A 19,703-nucleotide genomic window follows, 5' to 3' on the forward strand; every position below is an offset into this window, starting at 1 on the left:
TTGACAGTTTCGTAAGGAAAAAGAAAATCTTCTTTGTATCTATTAAATTTAATGAATTGACAAAAAAACATTACAGGCAGAGTTAATTACAATACTATCAACAAGATTTACTCAAAATAACCACCATTAGCATCGATCACAGCTTCAATTCTGCTTCGGAACCTCGAACAAGCTGATGCTACAGTCTCCCTGGGAAGGGCTGCAAAAACTGTTTTAATTTTATCCATTAACTGGGCTTTTGTATTACTGGAAGTGCGATTGGTGTCTTTTTCAACTGCGCCCCATACAAAATAATCCATGGGGTTAAGGTCTGGGGAGTTTGGAGGCCAAACATTTGGACTGGTGAAGTCGTAGAAATTTTCAGACAACCATTTTTGACTTTTCCCAGAGGTGTGGCAAGGGGCCGAATCCTGCTGCCATACATACGGCCTACCATTGGCTACCCTTGTTATCCAGGGCTTGACTACAGTTAGCAACTCCACGAACAAAGCCCGAATTCCAATGCCAGGGTTCTTCAACACCTGTTCCTGCAGATTTGCGAGGAATTCTGCTGTACGAACGCAATCAGATCGTCTGCTAGGGATCTTTGTTCTTGCTACATCCTCGTAGTCACCATTGCAAGTCTCTAGTTCATGCCTGATTGTTTTTACTGTATTCAGGGAGCATTGGGCAGCAGTCGTAATATCCTTATTTTGATGGCGGGCACGAATCATCATGATACAAGTTATTCTCTTCCATGATTCAGGTGGGTTCCAGCTATCCATCCTTTCTGACATCTTGTATATGAATGAAGAAGGGTCCAAACTTTTAAATGAAGAGAAGTGTGTGTTAATACATGTAACTTACGGAAAAATATAATTAATTATAAATATGTCAAATTTATCCCGAACACCCTGTATACTCTCGATATTGTGCAGAGCGGTATATGTCTCCAATAATGTTTGTATAGTTCAGTTAATAATTTACTATAAACACCACTCTACTTTAATTCTTTTTAAAACTTTCTTACATACTGTTCCTTTCATTTTGATTCTGCTTAGTACTAAGTAATGATCACTTCCAATTTCAAATCCTCTGTACACTCTTGTATCTGAACCAGCATAATGATATCACTATCAACAATGGCATATTTAATGAGGCTTTTCTTGTTTCTTGTGTCTTCTCTCCATGTGAACTTGTGCACATCTTTATGTTGTTAGTAATGACTAGTCCGTGTCCTGAGCAGAAGTCCAGTAAATACTTACCATTATTAGCGGCTTTGCCTTTTTCCCAAAAATGTTCCTATATGCCTGGTGGGATTCATTTCCTACTCTGCTGTTCTGATCTTTAACAAGGACTGCTTTGGTGCCTGTTCTGATGACTCAAAAAATTCTTCCACTTCTTTAGAAGAATCTTCTGCAGGACCATAGTCACAAATAAGTTTCACTGTTCATTTCCCCATTTTGAAGTTTGCCCTCACATAACTCTACATGCACCTACCTTCCAATCAATAAGTTTATCTTTGTGTTTGGTGTTGAATGCTGTCGCTACTCCTTCCTTTCCTTGATCATTATTGCCTGAAAATAACATCCTATACTTATTATTTAGTAAAATATCACCTGTTTTTGCCTTTGTCTAGTAATGGCAATTATGTCCACGTGGTACTTTTCTAATTCTTCTGCAAGTTCGATATCCTTTCCAATAATACTCCTATGGTTCCTATCTTCTGATGTTGAGTTTATTAGTCTTTGAAGTTATTAGTCCCAAATTGCCAGCATCCTTGTTTGTTCAGTACCCAGTAGATACCTACTAATGGGACGCAGTTCTGTTCTCCATTCCTGAAAGGCAATGTGGAGGTCTCCTCCCAGTTATTTGGCTTTGATCATTAAGCAATCCCAAATTAAGTGATTTGAAATAAAATTGAATTTAATTAGATAATGAAATGACACAGCAGAAGAACTCACACTGAACTTGACAAACACCAGGGGAGGGAGGGAGGGAGGGAGAGAGAGTGCTGTTTATTTTTCATGGATGGTAATCGAGAGGAGATTTTGTTGATAGGGAAAAATGTAACTAAATACTTGAAGAATTTTTTAAAATAATAGACATAATATCATTATTCTAAGATACAACAAATTATATAAGCAGGAACCAAACACACAATGATGTGTTTGGTTCAAATCAAGTAGAAAAGCAGGAAACATTTCAATTTTTCTACTTGATAGTTGTTAACTCCATATGTTTCCCTTTTCAAGTTTAATCACTAAAGCTCACATTTCTTACTTAGGGATTGCAACGACAATTGACTCATGCCAAGTACCTGGAAACTCTTCCTCTGCAAGTATTCTATTGTAAAGTAAGAGAAGAAGATCCATGGAAGATGATGAAAGATGTTTATCATCTCAAAATGGATGTCATCAAGACCTATAGCACTGGCATGACAGAGTAGATGAGCTCTTCCTTAATGAAAGGATGACTGTATTGCTCTGGTGCATTGGTAGGAAATTTTAGCTGCTGTTTCTCTTATTGCTTTTTCAATATTAAAAATTCAGGAAGATAGGAAGCTGTTGCTGAGATTCTAGCATTATCTCCCATAGTGTTGCCAATAGCTTTAGGATCATCAACAACACATCCATTATATTCCAAGGTAGACAAATGATGCATTCTATATCTATCTTTAATTTTCCAGATTTTATCACATACAGTTTTTGCAGTGGTAATTTGATTATGATGATGTAAATTGGATCCAAGATTGTTCTTGACTCTGACATCTCACATAATGTGCTTTGGCTCGAGACATTTAAAGGCTATTAGATTTGATGTGGTGGAATATCTACAAAATATACCCTGTGCTCTCTCTTAATTCAGAAAACCTCACTCACACTGCATTCTAGAAGAAATGGGGAGGGGGGAATAAACTGGATCATTGCTCTAGAATCCAAACCAGATTTATGGCAATTTTAAACTTCCAATAAGGGTATAAGTCATTTATCAGCTAGTGATATACCTCAGATGTTTTGTTTGGTCTTTCTTCTGGAGAAGGGGCTAACCTACATTCAATCCTAGATAATTTCCTCCAGCCTACTGGGTGGGATATATCCAAGGTAGGCCAACCACTGTGCAGTTGGTGAATCTATAGGTGTAGCCAGATCTGATTGCAGCAAACCAACTGAGATTTCTCTATGTTGTGGTGGCCACATCAGATCCACCACGATTTTAGATTTCTGAAATTTAACCTAGGACACTGCAGTCATGCAATATATTTTGCAATAACAATTCTGAGAAGAATATCTCAGAAATGGAAAGCATCACTAAGGATATACAGAATACTGTGAAAGTTCAACACAAGACTTCTCACCATTTTCCTATGACTTTTTTCCTCACTATTATTCCATTCACATCAGCTTAGAATGTGAATATATTTATGATATGATTCTAATTTTCCTGTTTAACCTTTGTATTTTTAAAACATTTCATAATGCATTGTGCATGAAATAAGACTAAAAAACTTAATACCAATCAATGGTCACAGAGCTACTCACCTTAATGCTTTCTTGTACTTTGTATTTGCTGATACAAAATTTTCTTTTTTAAAATACATATTTCCTGAATTTTTTATTTTATCTGATACTTCTAAGATGAGATCAACCTAAACAGCAGAAAACATATGGCGATATCATTTAGTACTTATTGTATAGCAGGCCACACAACCTGGCCATAAAATTAGAACCTCTACTTTTTTGTTTTAAAATGTTTCCAAGAAAATAACACAAATTGGAGAGTCAACTGAAAGGATCACATATTACCCAAATAGTCTTAAATCTAATCTGCATAATTATGCAAATATCAATACTGAATTTCAAAGAGAAACAAAACACATGTGTAATTCACCTCCATAGCAAACAAGTAAGCAGCAGCTATAATAAGAACTATGAAAATCACAATGTGAAAGCATGAAAAATGTTCTTACAACATGATCCACTGGTATCTATCTATAAAGGCATGACAAAATATGATATGCAAATAAACATTTCTGATCACTTTCATCCTATGTTGCATTTCTTGACTGAAATGTGACAGTTACTTTAAAAACGATGATGCATTCGTTCATGAAATCTGTCTTTTGGCAGCTTAAAGAAGGTGAAATCAGTCAATTATCTTCTCTTGTTACCAGATTTCAAATGAAATGAAAATCTTTGGAATGTTAACAAAACAGGGTACAAGAGGGCCCACCATTCTCATTGTTATTACTACAACAGGAATGACTTAACTTAGATAACTTTCAGGCACAAGCAGAACCACAGACATCAAACCCCAGTTTTACAATATAATATACTAGTACAGCATGCCTAGTATATGACACTAGGTAAACCCACTCTAATTTTTTGACCAGGTAGTGTATTTTATTTCAATAAACAGTACTATGTATTATCAGTATAGTATCATTTATACAAGCAACTATATATCATGCAAGATATTAAAATATCACATGCAGTCTTTTAAAAGACTATTATAAATACAATTACCTATTTTCCCTTTGGGATCTGGATATTATGTATATTTAAATTATCTAGAACAGTTTATACCTAACCTATGGATCAACATATAAAAAAATAATAAAATTACAGGGTATTTGTATAATACAGAGGTATGTACCAATCAAATATTGTCTATGACTAGGTTTTGAAGACAAAGTAATAGAATCTTATTTCCCTGTGAATAATATCAAGAGAAACAAACTTCAAATCAATGAAGGTTAAAATATAATTTATACATAGCATGACTATACAAGTCAGATAGACACTCATGAGCCAAAACATCGACTAAAGGGCCTCTTTTGGCCAAGATAACCAGTTGCACCTGTCTTAGCACTGACTCCACTAGACCATGGAAGATGTCCTGAGGTATTCTGAACTAACTAGATAGAATAACATCTTGGAGGTCAACAACCAAGTGAAGCACTGGTATCAACCAGTGAATGCTTGATTCACACTTGATATCTACTATCAAGTTCCAAAATTTATTCCCTCTTCTCAACCAGCTGATTTCATAGTTAAATTTTTTTTTCTGAGCATGATTCAGCGTATGTCACATTTTCTATTTCAGTCATGAAATGGCAATGATGAGCACACCATTATGTATTATCAAAGAACTTGACTCAAAACCAGGAAACGCATTTAACCAAAATGAATTTTTTATCTTAATATGCTAAAAAAAATTTCTACTATAGAAACCTTGAAGAATGCAGGAAATTGGACTAGTTCTGCTGAAGAACCACTAGAGGAAATGATGTGGTTTGACAAAAGCTCTTAGATATCCAAATGGCAGAAGGTTCTTTTAAAGGAATCTGCAACCAAAATTGGATGGTGGAAAAACAGGACAATGTATGAATCTGGAAAGCACATCAAACAGATTATAAAACAAATCAAATAAAAATGCCATATATTCTAGAAACCCACAGGATGAAGAACACAGCAGGGGCATTGCTCTGATACATGCAAGAAAGGCATAACTGGAATGAAACCTAGTAGGAGAAAGGATAATAAAAGCTAGGTTCAAAAGTAAGTATAAAAATGTTACTAATATAAACATTTACACTCTACATATGACACTGACCGGAAAGAAAGAGCTTTTTATGACTTACTAGAAAAGGAGACAAGATTAGCAAAAGAGATATGACCCTGTTTTTGAGAGATGTAAATGCAAAGGTGGGCAGAGACAACAGCAAATATGAAATAGTGACAGAAAAAGGACTGGGAAATGAAAATGGAGTATTATTCCAAGACTTCTGCCTATTTAACAATGTAAGAGGCACAGGCTATAAATATAAGAATAGAACATAAACCTAGATCTTACCAAATAGAAGGAGTAAAAAATACATAGATTATATAACAATTACAAATACAAAATAGAAACTATTTAAATACAGAAATTAACATTTACACAATAAATGGCAATTTTTGTATTTATAATTAAATTTTTTTTGTTAATGTAATTACTCAATGAAAAAATACAGTTAATTCCTTTATAAAATAATCACTTGTGCACTGTATATTAATAAAAATAATGTAGGACATCTGTAACAGTTAACGTAGTGTCAGTTAAGATATTTGCGCAAAATATTAGAATAAAAATTTATTCCAATATTTTCCAGGCTGATACAATAATTATGCACAGTAAATAATTACAAATGATGGTGCATATTCAATTTTTAATAATAAAAAATTATATATTACAATAGGAAAGCTTTCTCCTTTTCTGTCTTGTCATGTCATTAATGACAATGACAAAAAAATATATATTATGAAGGAGACTAGAAGACATAAAAATATATAGTTTATGTGAACTAATTCTAGCTAAAATTAGCTGTAGGTGCTTTTACTTGCTTTTAGTAAACTGGCTCTGAGACACAACAATGAACATGAGTTAATTTAGTTGCATGTTCTCCTAAGCGTAAAGGATTATCACACCTCATAATGGAAATAACTGCTTGCATTTCTTATCCAAGTTATTTAAACTGTATTATATACCGAAACTCTTTTTTTTTAGTGATAGATACATCTGGTGCAGCGGGAGGAAGAGAGACAAAAACACAACTATCAAAGTATTATGCATTAAAAAAAAAAAAAAAGAGCAGAATAGCAATTAAAAACAAATGGATGCATGTTTCAGGCTCAACTGATATGTCATTATACCAACTGAAAGCTATTAACAGTCCAGGACAAAACTGGAATTCAACTGAAGGACAGGAATATAAAAATAAGCTCATTTATTTTTATATTCCTATACTAGGACTGCTAAGAATAGAAATTATACCTAATGTTTTTTTGCTTGTAGTGATGTGGTGTGGCAGTACTATTTGTGTGTATCTTTGGTATAAAGTTTTTAGCTTGCCCAAGGACCTGGTAAGTCTGCTATCAAAAAAGGGAAGTAAATCACCTGTTTCTATTTCTGCAGTAAATTTTATGTGATGTCGGATGTTTAATTCTGAAGAAACTGATATCTATGACTACACTACTTTCCAAAAGCCAAGGACAAGCTACATTTTTGTTTGTATATGAAAATACTTTCATGACTATAGCTAAATGTGGACATAAATTTATTGTCAGCATAGTAATAATATATATATATATTACACAAAAAAATGTGTTATAAATTTTGTACAAATTAAATTACATTTCTGGCAAAAATTACAAATTTCTTAACTTAGCTAAGGAATTAATGTATAGTGCTTATAGAAAATGAGCAGACAGACATTTCAGTATGGAATATGCCCACCCTGAGCTGTGGTGCAGTTCTCACAATGTCATACCATGCTTAATACCAAGTCATTCAAGAGTTCTTGATACAAATTGGCCACTCCTCCTTCAGAACAAGGTTAAGGACTTGTTTATTTTCTTGGGGGGGGGGGGGATTATAGGGAGCAGCAATGCATCTTCCTATTGTGCTCCAAACGTGTTCTATGGGGGTTGAGATCTGGGGAACATGCTGGCCACTGAAATTGATTAATATCCTCAGTCTCCAGAAATATCTCCACTGCTTGTGTATGATGTGGTGTGGCATTGTCATCCATAAAAATAAATTCTTTGTCTACAGCACCATGGAACAATCGAACAGGATGTTGAAGAACTTCTTTGTAATATAGTTCGCCAGTTGTAGTCCCTTTTTTCCAGGGCTTGTAGCTCGGTGCATCCATTAAGCACAATGCAACCCCACACTATGACACTGCTGTATCTATCCCTTTCAAGACCATTCTCGTGATGGTAAGCAGTACCACTTTCTAGCCAGATCAAGTGTTTAGAATCGGAGGAAAGACTAAAACGATTCTCATCTGTAAAGAGTGCATTAGTCCATTGGTGTCTTGTCTATGGATACAACACCACTGAAAACATGCTCTAATGAATGAGGATAAACAAACTATGGGCCTTCCAGGCATATAGGCCTACTTGTCGCAGACGTCTTGCTACAATTTGTTGAGATATCTGCATACCTGTGCTTGAATGGAGCTGACCTGCCATGATATGTCGATTACTTTTTGCTGTTATAACCAAAAATCTGTCTTCATGCTCAGATGTAGAGTGAGGATGACCTCTTAGCAAATATCTGAAACACATTCCATTGGTTTGAAATGTTGTCCAGAGCCTGGATACAACACTATGTGGTATTCCAAACTCTTTGGCAATATTATTAATTCTGCAGCCTGCTTCGAGCTTTCCAATAATTCTTCCCCATGTGAAATCATCTAGATGATGTCTTTGGGGCATTACAAGACATCCAATTTTCAACTTTATTTCTTCACAAAAAGGGTGTCCTTCAAAACACAAGTCACTTAGCACAGCCTTTTATCCTTTTGAGTGCTACCACTTGACCTCTTTGCAACGCAATTTGAATGTGTATGTACTTTCTACTCGAAATTGTCAGTTAACAAATTGGCACAAGCTGATTCGGCTAAATTTGCAGTGGTAATCTTCAGAAATAGTGTTCGTTCCTTAGGTTTTGAATAACGATGTATATGGAATACATCACTGTGTTATCTCTTTCACTGTCTACACTTTTGTGAAGATATTCTCAGAGAGCAACTATTTCTCTTCTGTGAGAAGAACAGAGGCAAAATATACTATGTCAAAAATTGATGTGATGTCCCTTTCCACAAGATGTGTGACTACTGATGCCAAATGATCTGAAATTTTAATATTAGGGATGATGTTCTACCTTTTAAATTCTTTAGCAGCCTGGATAATTTTTGGACAGTTTATAAGTAGGAGGATCAATCTCTTTAATAATTAGTTTAGGGATGTGTTCTTCTTATGGAACTCTCTCTGCCACCACCACAAAAATGTTAATAATGTGACCAACTTCAAAACTGACTGCATCTTATCAAAGGGCATAATAAATGATCTAGTTGGTTAACCGGAAGATGGATAATCACTATATACAATTGAAATAAAAAAATTAATTATATGCTCTAAAATATAATTAAAAATAATTTAAAATGATAGAAAGATAAGATTTAAATTTATAAATAAAATATATCAACATTATATTTATGCTTTCTTATTCAAAAGGAAAGAAAAAAATGAACTACTTATTAGAATAAGAAGAATACAATCTTAACCTGTGTAAAATCCAAGTCTGAGTCATCAGGAAAAGGAGGAAAAACATCCTGAGTCCCATCATTTTCACTTAAACCACAGTCTTCACCGGGTTTAATTTCTCCAGAATTTTCTATAAAACAATCCTAAAAATGGAAACAAAAGTGTGTTCTTTATCATATTATGCAAGTCCTATCTTCATAATTAAGTGAACATCTCAAAAAAGTTTAAAAACAAACAAATGAAAAGAGCATGGGAAGGGAGACTATGGTCCTCCACTTTTCAGCTGGAATCTCTTTTTGTAAGTTGTAGACAACATAATCTATTTAAACAATTATTTTTTTTTTTTTCCCTTTATCATTCTTACAGCTGCAGCCACCCAACAGGACATCTCATCAACTGTGAATGTAACTATATAGTAGTTCCATTATGTTCTATACCTGTGTATATTTACATGCAAATTCAAATTCAATGTACTGCGCTATACCTTGGTATGGTATACTAGGTTCACACATTTCACTGCAATAAATTTTATAGGAGTCATTTCCATCTTGTATTAATTATGGACTAAGGTTAGGAAATACCATCCTTCATGTTTTTTCAGGTAGGTGAAAGTGAGAAATGAATTAGCAAGTATCATGATATCTTTCTTGAATTTGGATTTACAAATACAGAAGTGAAAATTGAGCGAGATCATCGCTAGATGAAAATGACCTTTCAAAATGCACAAGAATCTCTAAAATTGCATTTCAACAAACTTTGTTGGCATCTTCACAGGTAGTAAGAACTTTATTTATGCTAAATATAACTCAAAGAGACTTTTTTAAGTCTCTGAGGAGGAGCTTTCAGTGGATACTGAGCCACTACCTTTGGACGATTCTCTATGACATCTCGTGCACTTCAGCAACAAAAGAATTTGATAAGATATGTAGTCAGCACATCAAGAAATTTGATAACTTGGAAAAGAACTCTACTTCCGTACCACAGCAACCACTCAACACTGTAGTCAACCTCTCTTCCACTGTGTTGAAGCCTGAAGCACTCGCCGCTCTTGCACGTGGCCACTATTTCGCCTTATCTCCAAAAAGAATACCTGCCGAGCAAATAATGATCCAAATAGAGCGTGGTATCTGCAATCTTCCAAACTATATAGTCAAGAATGTCAGACTGGATGTAGCTGGTGTTCTCACCAAAGCAAGACAACCAAAAACCAACATATCCAAAGATGAATATGCAGCTCTACTAGAAATGAAGAAAAACAAGGAAATAGTAATCATCAAAGTGGATAAGGGAAACGCCACTGTGGTTCTCAACCAAAAGGATTACACAGGTAAGCTTAATGCTTACCTGTGTAGTCCTTTTGGTCGGGCTCCCTACCTCCTTATTAGATTGGGCTACCTACCTTCCTATTGAATATAATCCTACCAGCTCTCAAATTAGAATACTCCATAGGCTCCTTAAGAATCTCTTCTTGGCCTGTGGAAGTTACCAACGAATTAACACATTATAGCTCTAGACCACCCCGATTATATGGACTTACAAAATACATAAACTAAATGTGTCATTACATCCCATAGTGGATGGCATTGATTTCTCCACATATAAATTAGCCAAACATTTAGCCAAAGCACTCACACACTATACTGGCAACACACCATCACACATAAAAAACTCACCCACTTCAAAGCCAGTATAGAAAACTTCACTCCAACACACTGATATAATGGTCAGTTTTGACATCTCCCTATTCACAAATGTCCCACTCAAACTTTAGAGCTCATCCAAGCCAAATTTCCTCCCGATATCTCAGCCCTATTTCAGTTTACAATGAACTCAGACTATTTCATTTGGCAAGGAAAATTCTACAAACAGATAGAGGGGACAGCCATGGGGTTCACCACTTTCCCCACCCTTGGCCAACTTCTTTATGGAGACTTTTGAAGAGAAAGCTTTAAACTCTGTCCCACAAAAACTCACTATTTGGCTTCATTAAGTGGATGATGTGTTCACTATTTGGCCACACGGCCCAGGCACACTTCACCAGTGGCGCACTCAGGATTTAATCTTGGGGGGGGGGGGGCATTTTGTTTTTATTTGAAGGAGTGATGAAAATCCTTTCTCACAAAGATAGGTTGTAGAAAACTGCATGACGATTTTCAGTGCTTCTTCAGATAATTCAAGAGATTCACTTCTCACTGTAGGCAAGATCCAAAATCGAGCCAAACCAAGATTACAGAAATGCATTTTAAGTTCACTTGTCATTTGAAAGCTCAATTAACTGTTCTTTTTTTTCATAAAGAAAGGTCGTTCTCGTGACTGCAAGCCTGAAATGGATTGCGAACCCACAAATATTTCTTATAAAAGTTATTTGAAAAATATGTTTCAAAATTCCGTTTCAGATTTTTGAGGTGGTCACAAACCCTTTCCAGAAACACAGAATCAACAAAAATATCATCTTCCACTAAAAAGGATTCCAATGTTGGAAAAGGTGCAAATTGTCTGTCTTTTACATAATTAATCCATAAAACCAGTTTTTTCTCGAATGCCTTTATTTTGTCGTAGGCATCAAGAACAGTTAAAGAATTTCCCTGAATGGAGAGATTTAGTTCATTTAAATTCGAAAAAATGACTGAAAGATAGGATAGTGTTGATAACCATACTTCGTCAACAAGGAGTGATGCAAAATCATAATTATGTTCATTTACAAATAATAAAACTTTATGCCTTAACTGAAATAACCTTGTTAGTACTTTTCCTCTGGAAAGCCAGCGGAATGAAGCAAAAGTTGTATATATTCACTGCCCATTTCATCGCAGAGTACTGAAAATAACCTGTTAATTAACGGTCGAGCTTTAATAAAATTAACTAGCTTTACAGTGTTGTATAGCACAGTTTTAAATTCTGGTGGCATTCTTTTGGAGGCTAATGCTTCCCTATGTATGAAACAATCTACCCAATTCATATCCGGAGCTATTTACTTGACCATAGAAACAACTCCAGTATGCCTGCCTGTAAGGGTGCGAGCTCCATCCGAACAGAAGCTTATACATTTTCCCCACTGGATCCCTTTGTGTATTATGTAATTATTGAGAGTGTGAAATATTTCTTCTCCAGTTGTTTAAAAATGAAGTTAATAAAAATCTGGAATTCTAAACAATGGATCTGTAATTCACAGGGTATAAAACAACCATACACTGATGAAATCACTGTTACAAAAGAGTACTTCAAAATAAATAAATAAATATACTTGCCTCTATGGGTCTATCATTTGAGTCTGTGTGAATACTTTCTAAAAGATTGACTGTTCCCATTCCTTTCTTAACAATACCAAAAACAACATGCTTTCCATCAAGATGTGGTGTGGGTACTAAGGTGATAAAAAACTGAGATCCATTTGTGTTTGGTCCAGCATTTGCCATGCTAAGAAGGCCTGGTTTATCATGCTGCATAAAAATTATTCAATTTCACTGTGATTTTATGGCATAATTTTAGTTATGAACAGAAAAAAATATTGTTTCAAAATTCTACACTTAAGTTTAGTATAATTCAGTTACATTTTTTCTTTGTATATGGCAAAACATTTTAAAGCATTTTAAAAATATTTTCTCAAATTTTATATAATTATAAGAAAATTATTATTAGTTTGGTAAATTCTAAATCTAAATTCAAAAATATAGTTAGCATAATAGATATCCTTCAAAAAGATAAAGAACATGACTGTCCCATTCTAACAGTAATGTCTCATTTATTAAAGAGATTAATATCAATCTGTATGATATCAATATATTTAACCATTTCTCAAAATATTTCCATCAGAATTTTATTTTGGTTTGGGCATAATGTCACATATTTCTATTTTGTTAAGATGAAGAAATTATCATTTACTTATTCTGTAGCTATTTCTGTTTCTTTACAATACTGTTCAACTATCTAAAAAACCTATATATCTAGATGTTCTTGATAAAAGATTTGAATTTTGTACTTTTAGTTACTGTATTAAAACTGCTGTTATAAACAATGGGAATTTTCATACTAATGCAAGTAGGGACATTTGTAAAGAATTCCATCAATATAAGTAAAGAAGAACCATTTTTTAACAAAATGAGAGATAATTGTACAACCATTTAAAAAAAAAAAAAAAAAGAAGAAGAAGTATATATCTAGATGTCCTCGATAAAAGATTTGAATTTTGTACTTTTAATTATTGTATTAAAACTGCTGTTATAGACAAAAATCACCAAAACAATGGTGATAATTTATTATCAATTAATAAATGATCATTTATAGAGATTCTCTCACTATCAATCAAAAGGGGATCTTCTTATTTAGATCAACTACCTTATAAACAAATGCCAGCAGTTTGAAGAAAACTCAAGCATTTGTTCTTGAAATCTCAAAGAAATCTGATTAGGTTTGGCACTAATATCAAATAAGCTCACATTTCATGAGCTTATTTGATATTAAATAGCTGGATTGGCAGCTTTCTCTCTGGCTGCATTGCATATGACAGAGATGAATCTTTATTCTCAAAATCAGAGATGTGGTAGGATATCATAGTACTCTTATTTTTTTGCCAACTCTCTTCCTTCTACATATCAGTGATCTTCTCCAGCTGGTTGCAAATCTAAACACAGTTTTGTTGAGGAGAGTACATAAAAATGAAATGTACTTTCATTCTTTATGTACTTTCTTTTCTCTTCACTCTTCCTTCTCATCTGACAAACTTTGTACTACACTAATCAACAAAACTTCTAGAACAGCTACTTCTGCAACCTTAAATTCTGATCTCTTAAACTATTATTCAGTGAGGTACTAATAACATCGTTACAAGAAGCATTCCAAAAATAATGCTTTAACTCAGGGGTCGGCAACCTTTTCAGGCTTGCGGGCTGCATTCAATTTTTATTTTTAATAATCGGGCCGTAAGTGTTTAATTAAGGGAAAATAATGACTGAAAAAAAACACTTAAGTTATCAATTTTTATCATATCAATCTTTAAAAAAACACAGAAATATTTAAAATACAAGATATGAAACCTGCCTGTGTAATGTGACCTTTGTGATTGTTTTCCCTTAGCCAGATTATCTATATCTACTTTTTCACCTGAGGTGCAAATTCGAATCGAAGCATGCAAATATTCATCAATCGGTCGAGAAGAAAATTAATTTTTTAACTCATTAACTCATTGCAGAAAATGCTTATTCGCAAATGTATGTGCTTAGAAATGTGACTATCATCTTCTTTGCGATACTAATTAATCCTTCAAATTTTTTTGGTAAGCATCTATAAAATTTTTGTATATTTTCTAACGAAAATGTGTTCTTTAATGTTTCATTGTGTTGTAATTCCAAAACTTCCATCTGTAGTCAGTTTGGTACGTCATCAATGTCGACATTAAAAGGATTCAAAAATAAGTGCATTTCGATGCTATTTTTATGAAAATCCACAAATCCTTGTTGAATATTCCGTTCGTAAATCTTCATTGATAGCAACAAAAGTTTCCTTTTGTGTTTGTCATCCAACTGTAGATTCAGATTTCCAACATATATAATGATGTAGATTTTCTTCCATCATATGTTCCTTCAACAGACATAGTTTGCCTTCAAAAGCTTTTATGTCAGAAAACAGTTCTGCTATTAATTTAATTAAATTAATTTAATTTACCTTGGCCCTGCAGGTTCAAATTAAGTTCATTAAGGTAGGTTGTAATATCTACCATAAATGACACATAATGCATTTTTTATCAGATAGTTGTGTAACGTTTTATCAAACAGTTGTGAATACTTTGCTTGTTAAATATGTTTTGCTGAGCAATCAAAGAAACTTCTAATCTATTAATGATTTTTTCTAAGTTCACAGTTCAAACCCTCGTATTGGCTTTCATGTTCATTCTTGTTAATGAAGTCCAATATTATATTCTTTCATAACAGCAACACTTTTATGATAAATAAGACAAAGGGGCTTATCCCCATTTTCAATAAAGTATTTGCCTGTTCCATTCATTATTAAACCTTCTTCCTTCATCTGCAATTTTACGTTTTCTTGAACCCATTTTTGAAATTTTTTTTAACAAATATATAAGACGAACCAGGGAACCCAACTGCAAAAGTGCGCCAAAATCTCGGTTGTCGTCGGATGACTAGCGCCAAGTTGCAGGGCGATATCACAAAGTGTTGGTATCAAATTATTTTTAATTTATTATTCATATTATAAAATGTATTATTTAAATAATTCAACATACGGGCCACATGCCATGTAAGTATGGTCAACCTTTTATGGGCCACCGAAAATGCATGTTTGGGCCGCATGCAGCTCGCAGGCCACCGACCTGCAAATTATTGCTTTAACTGATAGCTTTTCATCCTAAAAAGAAGTCAGTGAAATAAAAGCGAAGGATAGTTTGAAGTCTCTACTTTCATACATTATTTCTCAATGAAATTTTCCTTTCTTTCAATAGATGTTTTCTCCACTGTATAATAAGTTCTTTTAAAGCCGTTACAGTATAATGTCTTTCTCACTCTTGTTTGTATTTTTCAAAAGAGACAAAACAGAAATGATCAGATATAAAAGTCTCAATCCTCACGTGCCCTCCTTTACATGCTACCTGAAAGAGTTGTTCCTCAAGAAATTAATTTCCCTTATTCCCCAATGCTATTTCTTCATTCCAATCTATACCACCATAATAATCACTCTTACTTTGTTCACTAATCCAAGTTGTTTATACATTTCTTCATCATTACCTTCTATGTTCTCTAGCCTATAGCAACATCCAACTAAATATGTCTTTCTATCAACCTCCAAGTTACACCACACTGCCACTATTTCCTTGATTCATGTCTACCTTATGTGGTCATAATTCCCCTGCTATCATCAACAGCACTCCCCCCCACCTTTCTTGTCCTTTCTATCTCTGCAAAAAACACTGCATCCTTCCATTTCTATTCACGTTAGGATATCATCGTCATTCAACCATGTTTCACTTATTCCAATGATTTTGGGCCAAATAAACTCAATCAGTGAAACCATTTCATCTACCTTATTTCTGATACTTCTGGCAATTGTAAATAAACATAGAATTTCACCTTTAGGTCTATAACCAGTCCTACCCAAGCCACTTGCTGGTTATGATTTCCCCACCATGCCTGCCCTTGTCCAATCACCTTTATCACTGCTTACCACATATATCTGCTCAATCTCAACTTCTCCATCCATATCCCGAACGTATGTAAGGGATGATCTATGCTGATCATCCCTGTACATACGTTCACTTCTACTTTCAACATCCACTTTCCCTATGCCATGTCTCCCTATCCACCTGCACCCCCCACATTTCCCTGTTCCTCTTGCATTCCTGTTCTCTCTTCATACTGTTTCCATTGCAAACCACTTCTGTCTCTTCAATTTCAATCTCCTGATCTTTCACTTCTCTTGCTTCCATCACACACACACACACTGCACTTCCATCTACTCCAACTCACTCTAAAGCCATTCAAATGCAATCATGACATTTGTATAATTCCACTCTTACTCAAATACATGCCATAAATCCAAAAACTGTACTCCCTTCTCCTCACACAACTCTGCTAGAATACCATTATGGCTCAATGTCTCAACTCATCATTGTCATACCTACGCAACACACTGACAGCCTTTCCTACTATACTGTTATCTTTCACTCTTCTCAATAACCTCCTGATATCTGCCCTTACATTCTCCTCATATCCACCTTTATAATTTATACTTGGCTTGTATTTTATCATTTATACTTCCTTTTGCTCCCTTATCACTTACTCTCACTTCTATCTTCTTGCTTTCTTTCACTAGCTTTCATTCCATTTCTTCAGTTTATTTTGCTTACGTTAACTCATAGTCTAATTAAATATTGCACTTCTTACAAATCCATACTCTCTCTTGTCTCCTTTTTTAGTCTCTCCACAAACACATCTCTCATATTATTTAAATTAAGGGGATATTAAATCCCACACTGTTTTAAAACTGAATAAGAAACTCAAAGATTGGAATCAGAGAGTTTCATGCCAAATATAGTAAACTATAAAAGTATCAGTGGCCACTAGCGTGAGCTAATGCAAGTAGTCCAAGTACGTAGTACAAACTCGGGCAACTTGCAGCAAAGGTGGTAAAGTTCTGATCGCTATTCTTGGTATTTTCCATAATGTAAAACACATTTCCCAGGAAATGTATGCTGTTATTACATTATGGTGGGAGGTCACTACCCAGACCAGTTTCAGCCTTTATTGAGGCTTCATCAGTGAGTAGCTAGACCAAATTAATACCAAAGGGTATAGCGAAAAGAACTTATATACTCTGCTATATGATACTCAAACAGCGACTCACTACAAACAGCGACCCTACAAGTAGGGTCGCTGTTTGTAGCAAGTCTCCTCCACAACCTCCTGTCTTGGGCTGTAGCCACATCCAAGTTCTTCATCCTTAATCCTCCTCCACCATCTCCCTCCATCCCTTCTTTGGCCACCCGTGCTTCTTCCTCCTCCCCTGCACATCCATCTGCATGACCTTTCTTCCCGCATACTCTTCCTCCCTTCTCATCACATGACCAAGCCATTTCAACCTTGCCTCCTGTATCTTTGCTCCTAAGTTCGTAACTTACACCGTTCCCCTTACATAGCCATTTCTCAGACGATTCTTTCTGGTCACATCGCACACTAAGCATTCTCATCTCCGCTACCTCCATCCTGCTGATGTTATTTTTCCTCGGGGCCACAGTTTCCATAGCATATGTCATAGCTGGTCTCACTACTGTCCTGTAGATTTTGCCTTTTAGAATGATCGGAACCCTCTTATCACATAGCACTTCAGCCATCTCTCTCCAGTTCCTCCATTCTGCTTGTATCCTGCATCCCACTTCCCTCTCAGCCTCACCATCCTCTTTCATTGTTGAACCTAAGTATCTAAAGTCACTGACCTTCCTGATGACATTTCCTTCAAGTTCCAGATCTGTTTCCTGGCTGCCATCCACTTTGCAATACATATACTCTGTCTTACTTCTACTCAGTTTCATACTTCTCTCTTCCAGTACCTTCCTCCAACTTTCCAGTTTAGCTGCCACTTCTTCTCTTGATTCTGCACACAGCACGATGTCATCTGCATACAACATAGTCCAAGGCGCGTCTTCTCTCACCTCCTTCATCACAATATTAAACAGGAACGGATTTAATGCTGACCCTTGATGCAAGCCAACTGTCAATGGAAAACTTTCTGTCTCTCCCAGGCAGGTCCAAACTCTTGTCTTCACATTTCTGTACATCTCCTGCACCAGCCTGGCATATTTCTCCAGTATCTTCTTCTCCCTCAGACACCTCCAGCTTCTTGCCTTGGCACCCTATCATATGCTTTCTCCAGATCAATAAATACCAGATGTAGCTCCTGTTGGTTCTCTCAAAACTTTTCCATCATCTGCCATAACCCAAAGATAGCATCTATCGTCGATCGACCAGGCATAAAGCCAAATCTCCACCTCCTTCCTCAGTCTTCCATCAAGAACCCTCTCTAGGATTTTCATTGTGTGGGACATCAACTTTATTCCTCTGTAATTCTTACAGTCTTGTGCATCCCATTTATTCTTGTAGATGGGGACACAAGTACTTTTCCTCCATTCCTCAGGTATATTTTCCTGTTAACAAACTTTTATTAATAGGTCCCACAGCAGGTCAATTCCCTCTTCCCCCAGTGCCTTCCATGCCTCCACTGGGATCCTGTCAGGGCCCACAGATTTTTCATTCTTCATCCTCTTTATGGCCTCCTTCACTTCCACTCTACTAATGTTCTGCATCATCCCACCATGAAACTGTAAAAAAGAAATAAAGATCAGGATTGCAAACGGAAGAACAAATCTGAAAGGCCGTGTTGGATAACATCTGGAAAAGTAAAGTGATCAGCTTGAAAACAAAACTAAGAGTGCTGGAAACATGCATCTTTAGCGGTGTACTGCATGGATCTGAAACGTGGGTATTAAATAAGGAATCAAGAAAAAGAATTTTGGCATTTGAAAGAACTTGTTACAGGAAGATTCTAAGAATAGGATGGGTATAGAAAATCACAAATGAAGAGCTCTATCGGAAGATACAACCAAAGGGGAATCTAATGCAGAAGATTATAAAATGGAAGCTGCAATTATTTGAACACATCTGCAGAATGAGTGAGAACCAGAAGATAAAGACATTCATGTTTGGTATTATGGATGGTTTAAACAGAAGAGGTAGACCATACAGAGAATGATAGACAACATAAAGAACTGGTGTGGAATAGATGTACAGAAACTGCGACACTACCTGGACAAAGAAAGGTGGAAGAAGATAGTGAAGGAGGCATCGAACACCAACAGGCAGTGAGTCCATGGTTTGTGATGATGATACATAAGTGATAGGGTTTTTTCTCCTGGAAACCTGGGTTTTCATCCCACAATCAGGAAAACCAGCCATGAGAACAAATGTATGCAATTTACATACAAAAAATACTTATAGACATAGGGCTAACCACCTTATCCTAGAATGATGGTTACAAAATCCAAGGACTTGGAAAGGCCATACCCACTAAGTGCTTGTTGGAACTACTGATGATAAAGATTCACTATAAGCAGCTATTCTTCTTCTT

General features: G+C 35.3%; 2 protein-coding genes across 8 annotated transcripts in view; one reads left to right on the forward strand and one right to left on the reverse strand.

Annotated features, from left to right (window-relative positions):
• Nucleotides 1–19,703, forward strand: part of LOC150100692 (AN1-type zinc finger protein 2A) — a 316,183-nt gene that overhangs the window by 179,401 nt on the left and 117,079 nt on the right. For 2 of the 7 annotated variants that reach the window (XM_090401817.1, XM_090401818.1), the window contains one exon: nucleotides 2,267–2,476. The exons of 4 other annotated variants lie outside the window; for them this stretch is intronic. In XM_090401817.1, coding sequence (XP_090257943.1) covers nucleotides 2,452–2,476 — 25 coding nt within the window. In that variant the 5' untranslated portion in view covers nucleotides 2,267–2,451. Of the gene's footprint in view, nucleotides 1–2,266; nucleotides 2,477–9,290; nucleotides 9,373–19,703 lie in introns of those variants that run through there. One more of the 7 variants, XM_090401816.1, reaches the window with a different exon arrangement.
• Cyp40 (Cyclophilin 40) overlaps nucleotides 1–19,703 on the reverse strand; it is a 113,056-nt gene that overhangs the window by 50,844 nt on the left and 42,509 nt on the right. Inside the window, exons 4-6 of the mRNA XM_090401814.1 lie at nucleotides 12,323–12,514; nucleotides 9,095–9,217; nucleotides 3,522–3,628 (exon numbers count right to left, since the gene is read on the reverse strand). Coding sequence (XP_090257940.1) covers nucleotides 3,522–3,628; nucleotides 9,095–9,217; nucleotides 12,323–12,514 — 422 coding nt within the window. The remainder of the gene's footprint in view (nucleotides 1–3,521; nucleotides 3,629–9,094; nucleotides 9,218–12,322; nucleotides 12,515–19,703) is intronic.

The sequence above is a fragment of the Typopeltis vanoorti genome, chromosome 12 (assembly GCF_054136105.1).
Source record: "Typopeltis vanoorti isolate ZY-2024b chromosome 12, IOZ_Tvanoo_1.0, whole genome shotgun sequence".
NCBI lineage: Eukaryota > Metazoa > Arthropoda > Arachnida > Uropygi > Thelyphonidae > Typopeltis > Typopeltis vanoorti.